The sequence below is a fragment of the Rhyacophila brunnea genome, unplaced genomic scaffold, assembly GCF_057557595.1.
Source record: "Rhyacophila brunnea isolate RB1 unplaced genomic scaffold, BYU_Rbru_1.0 scaffold_5, whole genome shotgun sequence".
Classification (NCBI taxonomy): domain Eukaryota; kingdom Metazoa; phylum Arthropoda; class Insecta; order Trichoptera; family Rhyacophilidae; genus Rhyacophila; species Rhyacophila brunnea.
The window spans coordinates 15,475,544-15,495,996 of NW_028233170.1; the positions used below are offsets into that span (position 1 = coordinate 15,475,544).

General features: G+C 31.7%; 1 protein-coding gene across 1 annotated transcript; it reads right to left on the reverse strand.

Annotated features, from left to right (window-relative positions):
* Nucleotides 1-840: 840 nt before the first annotated feature.
* Nucleotides 841-16,414, reverse strand: LOC147066091 (aldo-keto reductase 1B-like). The gene is made up of 7 exons (XM_085956125.1): nucleotides 16,187-16,414; nucleotides 10,373-10,515; nucleotides 7,623-7,764; nucleotides 5,429-5,620; nucleotides 4,272-4,471; nucleotides 2,791-2,946; nucleotides 841-1,071 (listed from the first exon to the last, which is right to left on the reverse strand). The coding sequence occupies exons 1-7, from the start codon at nucleotides 16,262-16,264 to the stop codon at nucleotides 1,026-1,028; spliced, it is 957 nt and encodes a 318-aa protein (XP_085812251.1). The 5' UTR covers nucleotides 16,265-16,414; the 3' UTR covers nucleotides 841-1,025.
* Nucleotides 16,415-20,453: the final 4,039 nt, after the last annotated feature.

A 20,453-nucleotide genomic window follows, 5' to 3' on the forward strand; every position in this document is an offset into this window, starting at 1 on the left:
TTGACAAATAATGATATTATATAGACGAGACATATATTTTATTATTTTTAATTTAATAGTTGCCACACTGCATTACGTACGTATGTATTTGCACGATAGAACTTAGTTATATGTAATTAGAATTTTGTCGTATTCAATGAAAAATTTGGTGATCAAGTACTTGTTCTTTGGGCCACAACAAATGCCATTTTGGGCCACATGCGGCCGCGGTTTATGCATCACCGAATTAGAATATTAATTTATTTAGATTGTAGGCTTTGCATCAAACTGACAGTCCAGTACTTTGTGACATTTACTAGTTTATATACTTAAGCTGGTGCCACAGACCGTTCAGGTCAATAGCTGACTGCACAACCGTCCTCCAGATTTCTCTCTCGAGCTCTCCCTCTCTCCAGTCAATTGTCACATTCAGTTTTCTAATCCTCTGGACGTTATCCGCCCATCTCCTCTGGGGGCGACACAGGGGATCATTTATACACTTGATGGAGAGCTCTAGATCCCTCACACCTAACACGACCGGCCCAGCTGAGTCTCCGCACCCACACAACATTGACTATGTTGGGTTTAAATTGTACGGATGCGTCACCATAGCTCTTCTTTAGCCGGGCCAAGTATTCTTCAGAGAATTTTATTTTTGAATATGTACTTGGATAGCCTTGTCTTGTTTCTTTGTTGGGCATTAGGTTTCACACCCATACAGAGCGAGAACTAATTATATTTAAAAAATAAGGAACTATCTACATAATAAAGCCAAAAACATACATTCGATGGTGAACTTTGTTAGATTTGTTTATAAGTTTATAATATACTTTATGTAATTCAGTATTAAATTAAAACGAATGATGTGTAAAACAAATTTTTATTTATTTATTTTTAAACATTTTATATAGGTAACTTTTAACTCACTAAAAAAGTTATTGTTCAGATAGCTTATTAAGTAGTTTCATAATATATTAGGATTGTGCTTGTGAATGTTGTTAAACAATATTACATTCGAAGCTCTGAATATTTTCCACTTATAAGTTTTAAAATTCATCATTTTCAAATGGGTGATACTTGTGCCCCAATGCTCTGAAAAAAGAAAATATTTGATTAGGGTCACCTTTCAGATGCAAGGGCCATTTATAGTCAGGCCGTAATACGAAAGTTTAAACTTCAATGGTAGTGTAGTGCTAGTTATTGCTCACACTTCGAATGCAATATGGCAGTGGTGGCCAAACCGTGGCGCATGCGCCAAACGTGCCGCCTACTTATTCTTTTGAAGTAGGCGCCATAACTGAATCCATCTTCATATTTTCAACATCTGAGTACTCTACAGTTCAAGTCATACAGCCTTCTTACTCATCAGTTCGTCCCATTTTTTTCCAACCCCATCCGTGAGCGTAAGAAGGTAGAAAAGGTGTTTGAGTTGTATGGCGCATCTAAACTCGTCTGTGAAAAAAATTGGCGCATGGTATGCGAAAGGTTGGCCACCCCTGCAATATGGTATACTGTTTATATAAAGTGATGATTGTTGCATATTGAAATAAATGGTAATAAATGAAAGAAATATTCAATAGAAAATCTTATTTATTGTGAACATTGCATTTGAAGATAATCAATAACTAGCACTATAGATCTACCATCATAAATTGGCATTTCAGCGAGGGCGCTAGTATGACATTGAGAATATTACCATAACTGACAAAAAAATGGTAATTTATAATTTTATATTGGTAGTAGATTTCTGTACAAATATTATGCAATCCATAATGCGAGAAACATGTTGTAAAATTAAATGGCATTTGTAACAAATTTATCCTCGATAGACAATTTTAGTTTCAAATTCGACCGGCTGCCAACTTACGATGGTAGATCTTTACCATCGTAATTCACAATTCAGTATCATGGCTTGAATATAGTCAGCCTTGTTCAAATGTGTGTGATATATTATAATGTATGTAATACATATATTATACGTACATACAGGTCTCTCAGCCAGAGTTGAGGCAAGCCATAGCGAATACAGATACGAAAGATTGTGTATATTGGTGCATTTCTGAGGCAACGGGCATTGCACGTCTACAAGAAATAGCCGTTTGTCTTGCTTACACCTACTTATTGCGCTTATAGCGAAAAGAGGACAACATGCGTATACGTTGATGTTATGTTTGTAAACAATGCGTCTGTGTGGAGTATTGCTTCGCCTCAACTTTAGTTAACACATCTATACACACAATCTGACTACACTATAAAAAAATTATTTCAATATTATAGTCAAATACATCTGAGGATGCTCTGCATCTACAGTGTTTATGGACTGCATGCTACTGATATATAACGTACAATTATATGCATCGATATTATGATTTCATTTGTGTAAGACTAAATTTTAGTCTTGGGAAAATGGGCAGCACAAATACATCAAATCATCATTATTTAGAATATTTAAATGAACAATCATAAAATCGCATATATCATAGGTATATAATACCAAAAGAAAACATAATAAAAATATATCAAAACATAAAAAGGCTACCAAAGATGACAGTTATAAACTATATTTTATAGCCACCATTTTTCAATGTACCAGCCAACCAATTCAACAATTCTAAAAAACATTGGATCAGCAGCAAGTGGCAAATTCATATGTTTTTACAATGTGTGTCTGGATTCAGCGCCTCCTCGTAAAAAAAGAACTTGAAGAAACAGAAGATTTGCTCAATAGTTTGTTGGGTACTTTTTATACTTTATTATACAGGACAAATACTTTTAGCTGTTTAAATTTGCATAAGGTGTTTGTTTGTTTACCCAGTCATTGGTATCAGCCTGCCCTTGCAATCAAATGTATCAATCAATTGGATATCTTCAGGAGTCAGCTTGAAATCAAAGGAATCAAAGTTTTGCATGATGCGAGATTTGTTCACCGATTTCGGAATGACAATGTGGTTGCGGTCAATTTGATACCTAAAAAAAATATTAAGAAGAATACATAACGACTGTGTTTAGGAAAAAGGGCGTAACTCTGATTTTGTAAGTACTTTTAATAGATGTTAACAATGTATACAACTAAATACACTTTCTGTAAAAAGGAAGTAAGCCGCTGAGATACCCGGGGTTCCAGCGGCTAGCTCAGGTGTCCATCGAACCCCGGATTCACAAAAAAAAAGAGATATAAACGGTTAGAGTGGAAATAAAACTCGGTCTTTCGTGTTCGTGACGTGGTCTTATATTTTCTTATGATTTTTAGTTTCACAAATTTATATCTGGGTTTTTACGATTATAGTCGCAGGTCCTATCCTATTGGAAAAGGGACGCTTACTAACTTTTTTTCTCTTTTTAAATTCCTCAGACCCACGCCAACTAGTAAAAGGGACTAGTGATTGGCCAAATCTGATCGCATGATCTTTGATTCGGCGAATCACGAGCCTGACCCTGGCGCCGGCGCGCGAGGATTTCACGCACAATGCGCGGCAAAATTTATTATATTTGAATACTTATATTTAGTCTTAAAATTATCTCTTTCATCCATCATCATTTATACTTTTTAAATCAAATTAAATTTATCTTAATTACACCTCCGCCCAGTATATGATTTTCACACACCGGACGAAGGCCTTTACTTATGAATAAAAAAATACTTACGTGGTTGAGCAAGGAAACAGATTAGATGTTTTACGAAGCCGTTTCTAGAGGTCAGGGTTACGTTTCGACTTGATAGCTACTAAATGATTATTTTACACCGGGAGAAGCCCGCCTGTAACGGGGGTGTATCACCGCAAATGCCGAATTATTATCTAAATTCAGGTTTTAATTGAGTTTTAATTTAAGGAAAAAAGAATATACCCGCAATTTTAATAATTTTTCTGCAATAACTTCTTCAATTATCATTAGATCGGAAAGATATTACACCAAATCATCAATCATCATGCACTCAATGTCTGTGCCTTTTTTTTTTTTTAATATTGAACCAAAATCATTCCACAAACGTTTTTGCCCCTCCTGTAAAATTTGTTCTGTGAGGGTTACGTCCTTTTTCCTAAACACGGTCGATAATATAGAAAAGCAATGCTATGTTTATCATAAATCGTTGAATATTTTTTTATTTATAAAAAAACTACATTCTTTCTATCTACATGTTTGTCTTTGTTTTTTTTATGTATTCTGATACTCATAGAAGCTATGGACTGATTTGTATGGACTGATTTGTATCATTCACAGATCCATTCATATTATTTCAAACGGAAAATTATTTTTAATTTGTAAAATTATAGATTCAATTTTTTCCTCACCTAATGAGTACATGCGCTGGTGTTTTTTTGTATCTCTTAGCAATCTCTGCAAGTTTTGGATCATCCAGAAGTTGAGGATCCTCAGGCTTTGCCCATGGTCTATCGGGGCAACCGAGAGGACTGTACGCTGTTATCAATATATTTTCATCAGCGCAAACTTTAGCAAGTTGCTTTTGGTTCAAGTATGGATGACATTCCACCTAAGTAACAGTGGATATATATGAGTAAATTATGAGAATATATAATAGAAAATATTATGTGATTAGTATACTATGACATTATACTTGTGGTTCATATATCATTCGGATTGACGGCATGTTGTAGTATTAAAAAGAATATATATAATTTTTTTATTATAAAAAAATATCACAATGATAGATTCTATTATTACATGAGTTTGAACCCTACAATGCTACCACTCACGAAAAATAGTTTGTGAACACCACCTATCTCAGCTTAGCGACAGGTTTTAAAAATATTTTCAAGAAGACAATATCGCGAAGTTTACATGAATTCAAGATTTGAGAGAAATGATGGCAGCTGCGGTGTCTTGAAGTGTTGGTTTGGAGGCAGCACATTTTAAGGAGGTGGCAAATTAGATAAGGAATGCGAATAATACAACTTTTGAAAGTAGATTCTATAAAGCGGAGTTCACAATTTTTTTACCTACAGCGCTAACAACTTATATGTATGTGTTTGTAGATTTGTACATCAGATATTATTTTCATCTATCCTTTTGAAACAATATCTACTAGATTATTGAATAAAATATATAATGAATTTACATGACATTTTAGGATAAAACTAAGATATTGCTGCCTAGGTATGTGTCATTGGGTAGCTGTGACTAATTTAATTTCAAGATTTGAGAAACTGCATGATGAACATGCCACACATCTTAAAAACTGGTTTGGTTTTAGGGTGGAAAAATCTTTATACACGAAATAAAAAGTTTGAAAATCACTACAATATATTACTTGATTGTCCCTTCACTATATATCTACCGCACATGTTATGTGCCCATAATGAAGGTAAAGTGCTCTTCACAGTTATGCTGGAAGTGGGATAGAAAAGAATGTATCTAGAGCTGCCTGTTAAGAAGATAATGTTCAACCTAAGAATTAAAAAAAAAGCAACACTTATGTGTGACAACATACTTGAATAGCAGCTGGTCTAATGGTGGCATTTTTCAGTAAACGTTTGATCTGGGCGGCATTGAAATTTGACATGCCAATGCTTCGAATCAAGCCAGAGGCAACAAGCTTTTCCATCGCCTTCCATGTATCCACATAGTCTACATCCGAGAACTGAATTTGTCCGTCCACAGAGGGAAATAATTCTCCTTCTTCCTGTTGATCGGGAAAATAATATGATTATAGTTTTGTTACATAATAATCATATAGTCACTATCTACAAGAAGTCTGGTTTTAAATAAGATGTGGTTATAACCTAGATAATGATACATAATACAGTAATACCCCGACTTACGCAAACTCAGAGTTACGCAGTTGAAGTATCCGACAGCTTGATAGAAGTTTCAGCTCAATTGAAAAGGGGTTATACATTTTAGAAAACAGACTCTAATGAAGAACGCGTTATTTCTACGAATCAAGGAATAAAAAAAATATTATGTAGCTTGTTATGAAGAAATTCTGTGTGAAAAAAAGAAGGCAATGTGTTGTCAAGACGAATTTGTTAGATTTTATGAAGCCATCGACATCGAAATAACTTTATAAGTAACTCATTAATTTTTTAATATTCTATAGATCAGGGCGTATTTTTTTGCGGTCCGCCATTATTAATTGTACTTCCGATTACGAATAACTTTTTTAAATGTTGTATATTATATTCATACAATTATATTCTTAAAAAATATTGACAATAGATTATAATTTGACGAATTTGTTGTTTCGTAAATGTATAATCTCAGTACGTCTTCGTCTCGTCTCGTCTCACATTATGTAACCACTATTTTCTACATTGAACATCGATTTCAATAGATATTGATAGTGTACCGAGAGAGCTACAACTTGAGATTATTGATCTGCAGTGTGACACTGATTTAAGAGAATTGCATCGTCGTGAAGAAATCTCCAAATTTTACAATGCCCTTAATTCAGACAAATTCGACCAACTTAAATTAAGGATTATGCAAGAAAAATGTTCGTTATTTTTGGATCAACCTATATATGTGAACAAACATTTTCGATCATGAACCTCAATAAAAATTCTTTACGATCAAATATCTCCGATGCCCATTTACAAGCAGTTTTGAGAATATCAACTACAAAATTAACACCTGAATTTAAAAAAATGTTCAAAAATGTACAACAGTTTCATTCTTCTCATTTTTTTTGTAGTGTTTAGGTTTGGTGATAATAAATAGTGTATATCTACAAATGGTATTTTACTTGCGGCCCGCCGCTCATTTTGAATTCTTAAATTTGGCCCTCCATCCAAAAAGTTTGCCCCCCCCTGCTATAGATAATCAATACCTCAAAGAAATGTAATTTTATTAAATATTTTTCTTCTAAACTAGTGTTTTTGTTAGTCCTTGGTGCCAAACAAAATTTATATGTATTTATATGCAAAGTTGTACCCAGGCTTACGCGAATTCGACTCAAGGGGATTTTCGTCTGTCCTATCACATAACTTCGGAGTATTTCTGTATTATGTTAAAGTATAATCACACAACTTTCATTACCTATGTAATATAGATTCTGATTAGCTGATACGGTTCGCATTTTTTTTATCTTCAGTTATTTATATACTGATTTCAAACATGGTTCAACTCAATTATTAAATAAATACAGTTAATACCAATAAATCATAATAATCAACAATCACTTTATAGATAACGTTAAAGTATTGTTACAAACAATGATTAGCTTTGTATCAGCATAGAGTAATCAAATGGAACCTATTCTCGATAAATTTTCTTGTAGTAAACATCAACATTACATAAAATTATTTAATTGATGAAAAGAAAATCCTTGGTTTCTCATCTGAAATAAGCATCAAGTTGAACTTCAGCAGTATAATAATTATATAACAGCAATGGATTACTATACAAACAACGTGTCACGGTACCAATTGCATAGCACTGTATTTAACGTAAAAGACGGAGGCGGGGATCAGGACCATACATATGCGCATAAAAGAACTGGAAGATTTATAGTTTTACAGATCGCTGGCTATGATATATGTAATGAGAATTTTATGACATTATTAGAGTGAATAATCAAGCGTAAAAATATAAATACATACTTTTGGCATAAAGTTATTTATTTTAAACATGTTTTTATTGTAAAATGAATCATAACAGCTAGTAATAATAATATGTAATAATACCTTATATGCAAATGGCCAATGTATCAAGTACAGGTCTAGGTACTCAAGGCCTAGATTTTTGAGTGTTTCCCGGCATGCACCTTCTACTAGATCTGGGCGGTGAAACGTATTCCATAATTTTGAAGTGATGAACAAATCTTCCCTGATAAAGACAGAATTTAAATGTACAATTTCAATATATTTTAGAATACAATGAACAGTTTTTTCCATTGCATTATTATGAATAACTACCGATACAATCGGAATTTCGCACTGCAGTTTGTCCATAGAGGTCTTGTATTGTCTTCATTTTTTAATGTTTGAAAATGAAGCATACCTAACTGCTGAAAATTTTTGGATTATCACAGATAAAAAAATCCGAAAGAAAACCCAGAAAGTATGTAAAAATATTCTTTCAATAACACAAAATCAATTTATAATTAATTTGAAAATATTTTTGATGAAGCTAAAAAATTATCTTTTTTGTAAATCAATTATATTATATACCTACTGTATATCATTGAATCAATTTAGGATATGGATCAAGAGATATTATAATGATATAAAACAATTACAATAGTATCAAATGAGGTAAACAACATAAGTGCCTTCCTTTTGCACATTAGTAAGTAGGTACCTACTTTTTTTAACAGATACTTGTTTATCACTGGGTTAGTGATAGCATAAAAAGTATTTTATCATAATAATAATAATAATATAACAACTTCAATAACGTTTGAAAAACATGTATAGTTCATTTAAATCATGGAATTGTTGATATTTAAAATACAAGTAATCACAGTCCGTTATCAGAATTATATAAATAAAATAGAATGTTAGTTCTTATAGGTGATAACAAATCGTGAAACTGTGAAAACCTTCAATGTATCAATTTTATCAAAATGGTTTTTATATTTTTTGTTTTTTATATTCTGCATAGTGCAAACCTCTCAATAATCTATTATATATAGCACCAAAATTTAAATATAATAATTATTAATTATGTCTCATTTTAATAAGACCGTAATATCTCCAATGTATGTATGTAGTTATCACATTAGAAGATAGTTTCTTAACCGGTGGTTCGCGAAGATTTTTGGGTGGGCCGCAAAAATTTGCTGCAGTTCAAAAATAGTTAGTATCCATTTTTAAAAGCTTATATTAAATTTCAAATAATAAATATCTTTCAGAACTCGTGTACCTAAGTCATTTCCGGAATGAATGACAATATTGTATATAAGTACCGTAAAACCCCCTAACTTCGCCCGGTTTTTGAACAGAAATTCGTTTTGCCACCAAAATATCCACCAATATGAAGTTTATAGACTTTATGTAATGCACAATGATAGTGTTTATTATTATTTTTATTGAAGTAACACCTTTTTCATACTAAATATTACAATAAATCACTATTTTTTATATAGACGAAGTTACGGCACGATTCCCTAACTTCGCCCAATGTGTTTTAGTAGGTCCAGTACGAAATTATTGTCTATGGGTACTCACGAAATCTATTAAAAAATGACGTTAAGCAAATTTAGGTCTTATGCTAGAGACAATTTGACATATTTTAAAGAAATATCTACGTTGGCGAAGATAGGAATAACTGCAATGACAGTTTCATACAAACTACCAATTTACGCTAGGGTTGCCAAAGCCCAAAGCATTATAGTATCATTTTTATGTATTGATTTAGATAGTAAATTTTTAATAAAGGAAATATGAGAAAAATTGTTAACTGGTGAATCAAAGTGAACGATAGTTTTTAGTCTAAAAACCATAAAAATATAAAAACACATTTATTTAAAAAAAAAAGCATTTTTTTGTGACAACCCTAAAGCCATGAGAAGTGTAGGAACATGTAGTTCACAAAACATAGCCTGACATTGGATACTCAAAAAATTGATGTTTTATTATAAATATCGGAAATCTCTCGTTACATTTGGCAAGCAGACTATATCACTATATTATATAAAAAATATGAAGAACCTACCTCTACAAGAGTCGTAGAAATAAGCAAAAGTTCAGAGGTACTCCGAAAAAATCTCTTCAAACCGGACTCGAAAAAACGGTACTTACACAAACACGGCGAAAATAATGGCGGTTTGAAAATTTTGTGGTGACAGGACTAATATTATCTTTAAAATCGCCTTAGTGGCTCAAAGTGGAGCAATAGTAAAAACATGAGTTTCTAGTGTTTAATTGATTTAGGTGAAGTTAGGGACACTTGGCGAAGTAAGGGGGTTTTACGGTAGTCATAAATCGTTTCATAGAAGGATGGAGGACGTGGTTTACCCAGAAACCCAACATTTGAAGTGGGGTTGTATTATATTTCGACGATTATTTAAAAAATAGTGTAAATATAAATATTTAATATTTTATTCCAATGTTGATGGTCCGCAAAACATTTTTTTGTGGTCCGAGGATGTAAAAAGGTTAAGAAACATTGCATTAGACCATTAGAGCATCGCAACAGGCACATTGCAAACATTGAGGTAAGGTACTAATTAGTTACTAACACAATTTATAGACAGTGCTAGGCGGTTAAGCCAAATTTATTTATGACATCTTTATACTTGTGAACAAATGTTGCAGTATTATTTTCTTATACAATATTGAATAGTCACAAGATTTAAGAATGTTAAATTCTTGATTTAATTATAAAATCAATCAACAATAATTTATTTAGCCATTATATGTCGTTGTATGTCGAAGGGTCGTTTCAGTTGGGAAATACGTGTATGTATCTACAAAATAAAATATAAACCAACCTCTTTACAACACCTTCACCAATTTTGATCTTCAAAGCTTCTCCAACTTCCACTTCATTGCCATAGATATGAGCGCAGTCAATGTGCCGGTAGCCGACATCTATGGCATCTTCAACGGCTGTCTTGACTTCACCGGGTTTTGACTGGAGGATATAAACAATATGTCAATGGCATTTAAAATTTGCTTTGTTGCGGTTGCAACTATTGTTATTATTTTTATTTATTCTCATCTATCTTTGCTCAAATTAATCATTTTTTCAACGAATAATTTACAAGATTTAAGAATGTACCATTCTAATTATTGAACATAGATAATCGTGGACAATGCGCACAGGGCGTAAACCCAAGACATGCAGGTTCGATCCTGCCGGGTGTCTTATTTTTTTTTTTTGCAACTTTTTCTAATGAAAACATTTTTACAATTAAAAAAATCAAAGAGTTGCATTTTATTGCCAACCCATTTTATTTTGAGGGAGGAGAGAATTGAGGAGTTTGGACAAAATGTAGGTAAATAATAAATAAAATCTCACCATCGGTGAATCTCTGATTAAAAAAAATACTTTGAAAAATATAATAGTTTGTGATTTCCAAGCCTATTTATGTAAAATACATAATACTATGTTTTTAATCATGTATGAGCTGCATTAAAAAGCAACAGGTTGTCGACCGCTGCTTTATAATGATAATGAGTAACAGTCAGTATGGTACTGTAACCAACCATATTTTATATTAAGTATGTCTCGGCAAAAGTTTTATTCTTTAATCAAGGTTACCAATTAACTACTAATCCTATAAAATATTATGAAACTCATTAAAAAATGAGAGTTACTGTTTTTATAACCAAAGACTTCATAAAAAACACAGAAAATTTGTGTCAGTTTACAAAAAAACATTGTAGCCAAGCATCAAAAGTATTTGCCTACCTACATGAAAATATTTGAATACACAAAATAAAATAGAAACTAAGTAGGTATGTGCCAGATATTCAAACATAAGTGTATTCAAGAAAAATGTCATAAACCTGTTAAATTATTTTTTAAGTGAATTTAAATACGCATAACATGAATATTTCTATTTATATAAAAATCTCGTGTCACGGTGTTTGTGGTCGCACTCCTCCGAAACGGCTCGACCGATTTTTATGAATTTTTTTATGTATATTTGTTAGGTATGAGAATAGGTCATAAAGTATATTTCATACCGCTAGGTGATTAGGGTATCTCTATCCAGTAAAATTTTTCTTTTATTTTTTTGACAAATTTTATTTTTGTATTTTTTTTTATTTGGCATTAAAAAATACCTATGACCCAAAATTTTCACCCTCCTACCCCCACCCTCCCATTTTTTAATCGCGATTTTAGTATTTTTGTATGAACAAATTTAGCCGTCAGTCGTATTTCAAACAGAACGAAATTATTTATGTTGTTGAATGACAGATGGCGCTACGTCCAAGAAGAATTCAAGAGAAGCGTCGCGACATTTTGACATTTCATTCGGCAAAATTTTGTACGATTTATTTTAATTTATCTATTTGTATGCGTGTATTACAGTGAACAATGCCAGCAAGACGCAATTTGGGGCGTCGAACGAATTTCTCCATTCCTCTCTCTGTCATAGATCCCATCCCCACACACTTACAATACATTCGTTATTTTTTATTTAACAACCAAAATATTCACTAGAAATAATTTATATGGCAGAACAACGTTTGCCGGGTCAGCTAGGATTATTATAATATTTAAAATATTATGATAATTGCTCAGTTGTAGCAAATAAACTTCAAAGTATTCATGGTGATTTGCCAAAAACACTATATCATGGGCCAGTTACCTACATGGACTAAGTGTCACCCAAACTCCTCTGTTCAAACCTCTATTTTAATACAAAGCGCATGGCATAATTCAAACGCCATCTTTGAGATTCAATGGTTGTCTTTATAACTTTTTTTTGTAACATTTGCCATATGGTTCCTATTTTATTTTATGTATTCATTTAGTCATAGAGCTGTTAAAATTTAAAATTTTACAGGTGATATTACATTTATTCAGATACATACTAAAACTATCAGTATCAGTAGCGAAGGGTGGAGGTAGGGTGTTAAGATCCGCCATAAATAATGCAAATTAAACTTTGTTAGTCATACATATTTGTTTTTATTGTACTAAGACTACAATTTACAGATGCTATTGGTTAGTTTTTAAAAATCAATTAAACCCTGCCTAAGCCAAACCATAATAGTTTTGGTATGCTTTAGGAAATCCGATAAAATTTTGCACATTTTTTCATTAATTAATACTAATTATTTCTATGGCCACATAAGTCAAAAAATTCAATTTTTCGGTTTTTACTGATTCTATAAGTCAAAGTGATTCTGCACACTTGTGTATAAACACATAAGTCAAATGCTGTTATTATGGCGTTATAATACAAATAAACAAAACCACATAAGTTATTTTCCTCTGGAAAGCGGGGTGTAAAAACACATAAGTCTGACTTATGTGATTATGCACAAAATTTAAAATTTTAATTGGCAACAACGGATGGCTTATGGTGTTAGTCACCGTTAGACAGTTCATTTAGTTGAGTGTAATATTGATGTTCTGAACTAATAAAAGGCGTGTAAACTATTTAAATTGATTAATACGTTATACTTAAATACAAAATGTCAGAGATCAAAAAAAAAATACTTGCATTATCATTATCCAATAAAACATCATTGATAAAGTTGCAAGGTAAGTTTACCACACTTTCCTAACTTTATGTTATTTTTCATAAACATAATTTTATTGGGAGTGTGCTTTTAATTTCACACAATATACAATTTGAATTTAAGTTTCATTTATTAACGTTAACAACATATTAATGTGATTGTGAAATTTCGGCACAAGCAAAAACGTTGCCATTTGACTCCGCGTATGAGTTTTTGGATCAAGATCGACCTTTTATCTCTAGTGATACTAACAATATCAATAACTGCAGAAATGACATTAATCCGGATACATCGACCCAGAATCTTCAATGTTTGGCTTCAACACATGAACTTAATTATTTGTATGCCCAAAATGAAAGTACAGTACAAGGCTCTAGCTCAGATGACTCTGTCATTGACCCGTCATATATTCCTCCATGCCATATTATAACTGAAACTATAGCACCAGGTTCGGAACATAATGAAATTGAAGTAATAGTTTCACAAAAGTCTCCGCAATCATCAAAAAAAGACACAAGAAGTGAAGACACGTGAAGAAAGAAAACGCAAAAGGAACAGTGGCCAAGAATACCATTCATAGGCTGGGAAGTTAATTAGAAAACTTTTTCAACTCCTTTGATCTAAACGCAGAATGTTGTGCCAAGATCGAATCATAGAAAGTCATCGCATCAAGCTTTTTGAAGAATATTTGAATCTTACACAGCATGACAAAAGGAGTGCTTACATATCGTCATTAATTTCCATTCAAAATACGGCCATTCACCGACCTAGATTTCAAGATCCCAGTAAGGAAAAATTTAGGTTAAAATCATATAATTATTCTTTAGATATTGAAGGTAGTAAAATTAAAGTATGCAAGGGTTGTTTTCCAAAAACGTTTGGTGAAACAGACAATTTTGTAAATCTTGTCGCCACAAAAAAATAAGCAACTGTAGGTGGCACACAAACCACCGACAATCTAGGTCAGCATATCCTTTCAAATAAATAGAGCGATGAAAATTTGATGAAAGTTTCTGAACACATAAATAAATTTCCATCTTATGAAAGCCACTATACTCTTGCCATCACATTTAACCATAAAAGAATGTTCGATATGTACAAAGCGGAAACTGAGAATTATGTATCTATTCTCTACCTACAGGGAAGAATTTTACAGACTTCGGAAGTTGATTCGGACCATGATTGAACAAAAGAAAAAGAAAATTATTAGTCAAATTAACCACCCGTACGATTGGTTTCAGCTAGTCAGATCGTGCGGAAATAGATTTGAAGTCGTTGAAATGATACAATCGGAATTTCTAGAATTTTCCAGTTTATTGAAAGGCCCACTTGTGCTGAGAAAGAAAGACAAATCTGGCAACCCATTTAAGTGGCACGATGCTCGTTGGCTGAGATACCTATATAAAAAAATCAGAATTGTTTATTTCAAACCGAGCCTAGAAGAAGAAGAATCTTTCAAAACACTGTGTTTAAAACGGCGAGGTGTTCCAGAAAGGATGGAAACAACTGATCTAACTTTTCCTCAGATAACCAACGCTCCTTTACCTATAAGCCAAGAGAAAAAGAATGCCCTTATATCTCTATTTCCGCTAATTCCAACTATATCTCATGACTTTTATCACCAACTGCCCTCCAGGAACATACCTGATATTCACCCAGATTTAGTGGAAACATGAAAACTATAAGAAATATTATTTATATTTAATTTTCAATGATGTATGTATTTGTTGGTGTTTCATTTGTACCTTGGTGGATTTTGAAGTAAAATTTTGTTTTTATGTCTCCTGGTTATTTTTTCTCTCTCATTCTTTATAATAGATTAGGTTCCTCTTTGTAATAATTAATTATATTCAATAAATCTGGTATTCCTTGATAAAAATCAAATGTTTTCATTATTAATATGATTTTTTTTAATGTTCTAATAATTGGCCATAATCACATAAGTCAGCCAAACAAGAAAAAAACTCATGTGTATGTACACATAAGTCAGCTATTTACTTTATTTTAAATATTTCATACTGTCTTATGAATTCATTACATATAAAATAACTATAAACTGAAAAAAAAATAATTGAATAGCAAAGCTTTCTTGAAAAAAAAAAAGATATTCACAAAAAACACTCTCCTGAAAAATGTTGTTTTATGACTTATGTAGTTTTACACCCCGGCCACAGATTTGTTTTCGTTGAATTAAGAATACATATTACGCATGTTGTTAGTCAGTTTTTTTAAAAATCATTAATCACTGCTTAAACCAAGCCATAATATATAAAAATATTACTCTATCTATCAAATATCCAAAACTATGTATGATTAAATGTCATAATTATAGATATTTTATAGATAGACGAGTATTTTTTTACTAGTATCTCTTATGGCATTATTTATATTGGATCTTGACAGTCTACCTCCACCCTTCGCCACTGCTATTACACATATTGTTAAGTTCATTCTTTAAAATTTATTAAGATAATATTTAGATACTTAATAGATAAAAAATATTATTCTATCTTTAAAATATCCAAAGTTATGTATGATTTGTGTACATAATTTTAAATAGGTATGTTATAGATAGACGAGTATTTTTTGATTATTATTTATTTATATACCTAGATATAAATTTACTAAATAAGTTGGTAGGTATACCTATAATATAGGGTTAAAATTACATTGCTATATAGTACCTAGGTATATAACATTATGCATTAATGTAATTTGAATAACATATCTACTTATCTATACATATTGTCATTGAGTTGTTTTAACCTCCGGTGTGACAACGTTAAAATTAAATAGGTACACGAGTTTTACAAAAAGTTATATAAAAGTGAAAGACTTCTTGTAAATCTCTGAACAACTTGATTTATCTAATTTAATAGGTCCGATGTGATGACACCGTACATTCGAAGTACCTATTACAATTTTATTAGGTGGAATATAGAACATTCCCAAACTATGAAATGCAATATGAACAAGACATATGAAAAACCGTTTTTTCAAAATTGTCATGAAATGGATTGGAATGGACACTGGAACGCGGGTGGTTGATTTTTTTGAAAAATTAAAAACAAGCGTGGAATGTAATATGGACAAAATCAAATTACCTTCCATGTTCCCAAGCCCAAGATAGGAATTTCATATCCATTATAAAATTTCAATTTTGGCACTGCAGTTGTTGACATTTTCAGAATTGTTCAAACAAAATGAAAGTAAATTAAGTAGGTAAGTATTATAATGTGTCTAAATTAATTATAATTGAGAAATGATTGAAATGCCTACAGATAAACTGTTTACTGACGATCCGCCTATATCAAATAGTTCGCAAGGAATGTAATTAATCAAGTAAATAAAGTTACACGTCCCAAAGATTTCAACCGGCTCAATCAGGGGGGTGAAAGTCCCATACAGCGAACGTGACCACCTAATACTCAGTTTTCAGAATAGATGGTAGCACGGTCAAACACGAAGTCGCATGATACAAGGCCATTTCAATGACCAATCAGAGCTCACCCCTGGTCCAGCCAATCAACATTCGAGCTTTCGATCAGTCTTTTCAAATTTCATGTCAATTCTACATGATATTTTCAAAACAAAAGCAGTCGTCCAAGTGTCAAGTGTCAGAATAATATTGCTGTTCGGCGTTTTTAAACCATATTGATAAAAAGGTTTTGCAATCCGATAGCTGATAAAATAAGTTAATGGGTAAGTCTACTTTTATTATATTATGTTTGCAAATCTACCAAGGCAAACATAAAAAATAGGTAGGTATATAAAGAAGATTATGTTTGAGTAAATTACGTACCTACCTATATAAAATGTCTATATTATATTTGCGCATTCTTACAAAAGTGTAGATGGCGACCATTGTCATTTTATATTTTGAGATTAAGTAGATTTTAAAATTATTGTTTCAGAATCTACATCGATTGGTTGATCGTCAAGCGATGAAAATTTATAAAGAAATCTTCAAGCTACACAATATATGAAATAATTAATGAAGTCATCAATCTGACAGGAAGAACTGACAAATAATTTCCATGATGGGAGTGCGTTACTATTATTATTATTATTACATAATTATGTCCTTATAAATTTATATTGTTACTCATAATTTGTCAATATGATTATCATTGCAATAAAGTGTACCTATCTGAATTGAAATATCGACTTTTATTCATTTTTGTCACAATTACGATTTTATAATTATAAAAACTTTTTTGTGTTCGGATCTATGGTTCTGTCATAGCCAAAACTTCTAGTCACGCCAATAGATGGTGCCAATTATAAAGGGCATCTTCTTGTATGGAACTTACGAATCTATATACATATATACGTCTGTTACCTATGGGCTCAATATACCGTATCTATGATATACCGGCCGGGCCGTTGACACTTGACGTAATATGACGTATGTTATCTATGGTAGTGATGACATCTTTTTGTCATCAAATTATAGTACGCGTACACGAAAGGATAGTATTTCGGCAAAAGTATAGTACATACATGTTGCATTTGAGTAAGAATTATAGATTTTTTTGTTTCTCATTAAAAAATAACGGGGATTATAATGTATGGCGCCCTTTTCACCTCGTCCGGCCATATTTAAAGGGTGATAAATAAGGGCGAATTTGAGAAATTCTGTTTATAAAAGTCAAAAGCCTTTTTTCACATCTTCGAATACCTTTTGTTTCTTGGCTAAATATTTTTTCCTCAATTACGAAATTATTTTACGGAAATATAGTACTTTTGGCGTAATAATATAGATATTAGCTGAGCCAGCTGGCTCTCGCCAGTCTGTCTCGCTAGGTCTTGCAGACGGCTTGGCGTCCTAATAACAGGGTGTTGGATTTTAATATAATTGTAAAGTATGTATAGACGACGCCATAGTTTTCCCTTCGGGATGGATTTTCATTCACGTCAGACAGTTTAACATTTCGCTGATTTGTCAGTTTTACGATTTGAATGTCGTCACTGCCAATAAATATTTGGAGTCATATGCGTAGTCTATTCTAGAGTCGGGCCTTCACAATATCGTCTAACACCATTTCAGGCTGCTACGCCTAGCAGAACAGCTGGCAATCGCCGATAGCTACCACTGACATTAAAATTTTAATACAATATATGTGTAGGTACGTGCATTTAAATGTGATAAATAATAATACATCTCAATCGTGATTATCATAAATAGCAATGCAATATAACGCGAATATTAATCTCTTTCGGGTCCCATCTACATAATAAAAAATGTTAGCAGCATAAAAAAAATAATTTAAACATTATTTTGTTTCATTGTCTATAAAAAATAAATGTTGCAGCAATAGAATAATATTTTAAAAATCATATTTTGATTTAAAAATTAACCTTAAACAATATAGTTTCTCAGTGCGGGACATTTATATCGAGACAAATGTTGATACAAAAGCAATACATATTATATTATCTGAGTCTAATCTAGACCAATTCTGATAAGAATAGGAATTTATAAGACCTAAAGATGTGGAATCAGCTTAAAGAGGCCTTCATCCAGCAGTGGATTGATACAGGTTGATGACGATAATGACGACATAAGTGGGTAGGTATATAAAATCACAATTTTTTTTAAAAATATAGCAGTTTACATAACCAAGAAGAGTAGAATTATGTTGGGATAGCCTTCATCCAGCAATGGAATGATCTTGGTTGATGATGATAATGACGATATTATGAATGGGTAAATATAATAACAGCAATTTTGATAAATATAGCAATTCATATGACCGACAGAAATGCAAACAACTTAAAGAGGTCTTCATCCACCAGTGGATTGATTCAGGCTCATGAGCAATATAAATAGATATAATTGAATAGCAATTTAAATGACAGAAAGGAATAGACTCTGGCTAGGGAGGCCTTTATCCAGCGGTGGATTGGTTCAGGTCGATGTTGAAAAAGATGATAGAAATAGGTATAATATCACAAATTCATTTAACCGCTAGTAGTAGAATCAGGTTGCGGAACCCTTCATCCAGCAGTGGATTGATCCTGGTTGATGATGATGATGGTGACGATATGACTATGTAGATAAATATAATATCACCGATTTTGAAAAATACAGCAATTCAAATGACAGAAAGGAGTAGAATCAGGCTAGGGAGGCCTTTATCCAGCAGTGGATAGGTTCAGGTCGATGATGATAAAGATGATAGAAATAGATATAATATCACAAATTCGTTTAACCGCTAGTAGTAGAATCAGGTTGCGGAACCCTTCACAGTTTTAATGGGAATTCGTATAAATGTTATTGTTTATTTGAATAATTATAGTTATCTATAGGTAAAGGTACTTGCTATAAATCTGAGTACTATAGTGCTGTGCATCTCCAACATCGATAAATTATTATAAGACGTAAATAATATCAGATGTAATTTTTTACATAAACAACTACCTAATGAAATGGTACGTTTTTAAAGTGATTTTTTTGTGACTGTGTTTTGTTTTATAAAATTGTGCTGGATTCAAATTGAAGCTACTCAAATGCATCCGATAAGTAAATATGTGGTGCGTAAATTGAAATAATGTAATTTAGTATACATAGCGTACAACATTTAATCAATAAATACATTGTGTCATAAGACTTTCTTTCCGTCAGAGGTTAGAAACTTAACTTAAAACAAAGAACTTAATTCATAAAAATATAAATAAATCAGTTCTAATATGTTTATCGGTCAATCTTATTATGATTAGTTTGTGAAAATTTATTGTATATCGGTTAAAACCAAAGAGATTAGACCCTCCCACAGAGGTGGCACACAAAATGTCAGTGTGTACTCGTTTTGTGAGACAAAGTTTTATTTCTCTGAAATTAGGTACACTTTGCTGCAAATGGGCCATACTCGGACATAAATACGCCCCACTGAGTATTTTTTTTATCAACACAAGCTTACAACCAATTTATAATAAACGTATTTTCATTATAAAAAGTTCCCGCAATAAAAACTTTATTAAGATTCAGGGTAAGAAATAATAATGTAAATGGAAGTAAGTATTTTATTTTTAATAACACAAAAAACACAATATTTTGAAAAATTAAACATAAATCAGTTAATAAATAGCAAATGGTTAAATATTGGAATAAGAAATATGGTATTGTTTTTACACATTGTTCTATATAAAATAACATAGCATTATTGTTTAGATAATACGGTTAAATAAAAAATACAAATAATTAGTTAATTACAAACAAAAAAAAAAGTTTATTATATTACCTACCTAATGTGTATTTTGAAAATATTTTATGAAATAAAAATATAACATGGGTTCGTTTTTGACATATTGTGTATAAAATTACTTGTTTATGTAAACCTATTAGACATAAAATACAGGTAGGTATAT

Bases quoted from the DNA above. Each gene is read 5' to 3' on its own strand.
- LOC147066091 (XM_085956125.1), bottom strand. From the start codon at position 16,264: ATGTCAACAACTGCAGTGCCAAAATTGAAATTTTATAATGGATATGAA. The intron at 4,472-5,428 runs GTATGTTGTCAC...ACTGTTACTTAG, and splicing joins TTAGACCAGCTGCTATTCAA to GTGGAATGTCATCCATACTT. The intron at 2,947-4,271 runs GTGAGGAAAAAA...TATTTTTTTTAG, and splicing joins CCAGCGCATGTACTCATTAG to GTATCAAATTGACCGCAACC.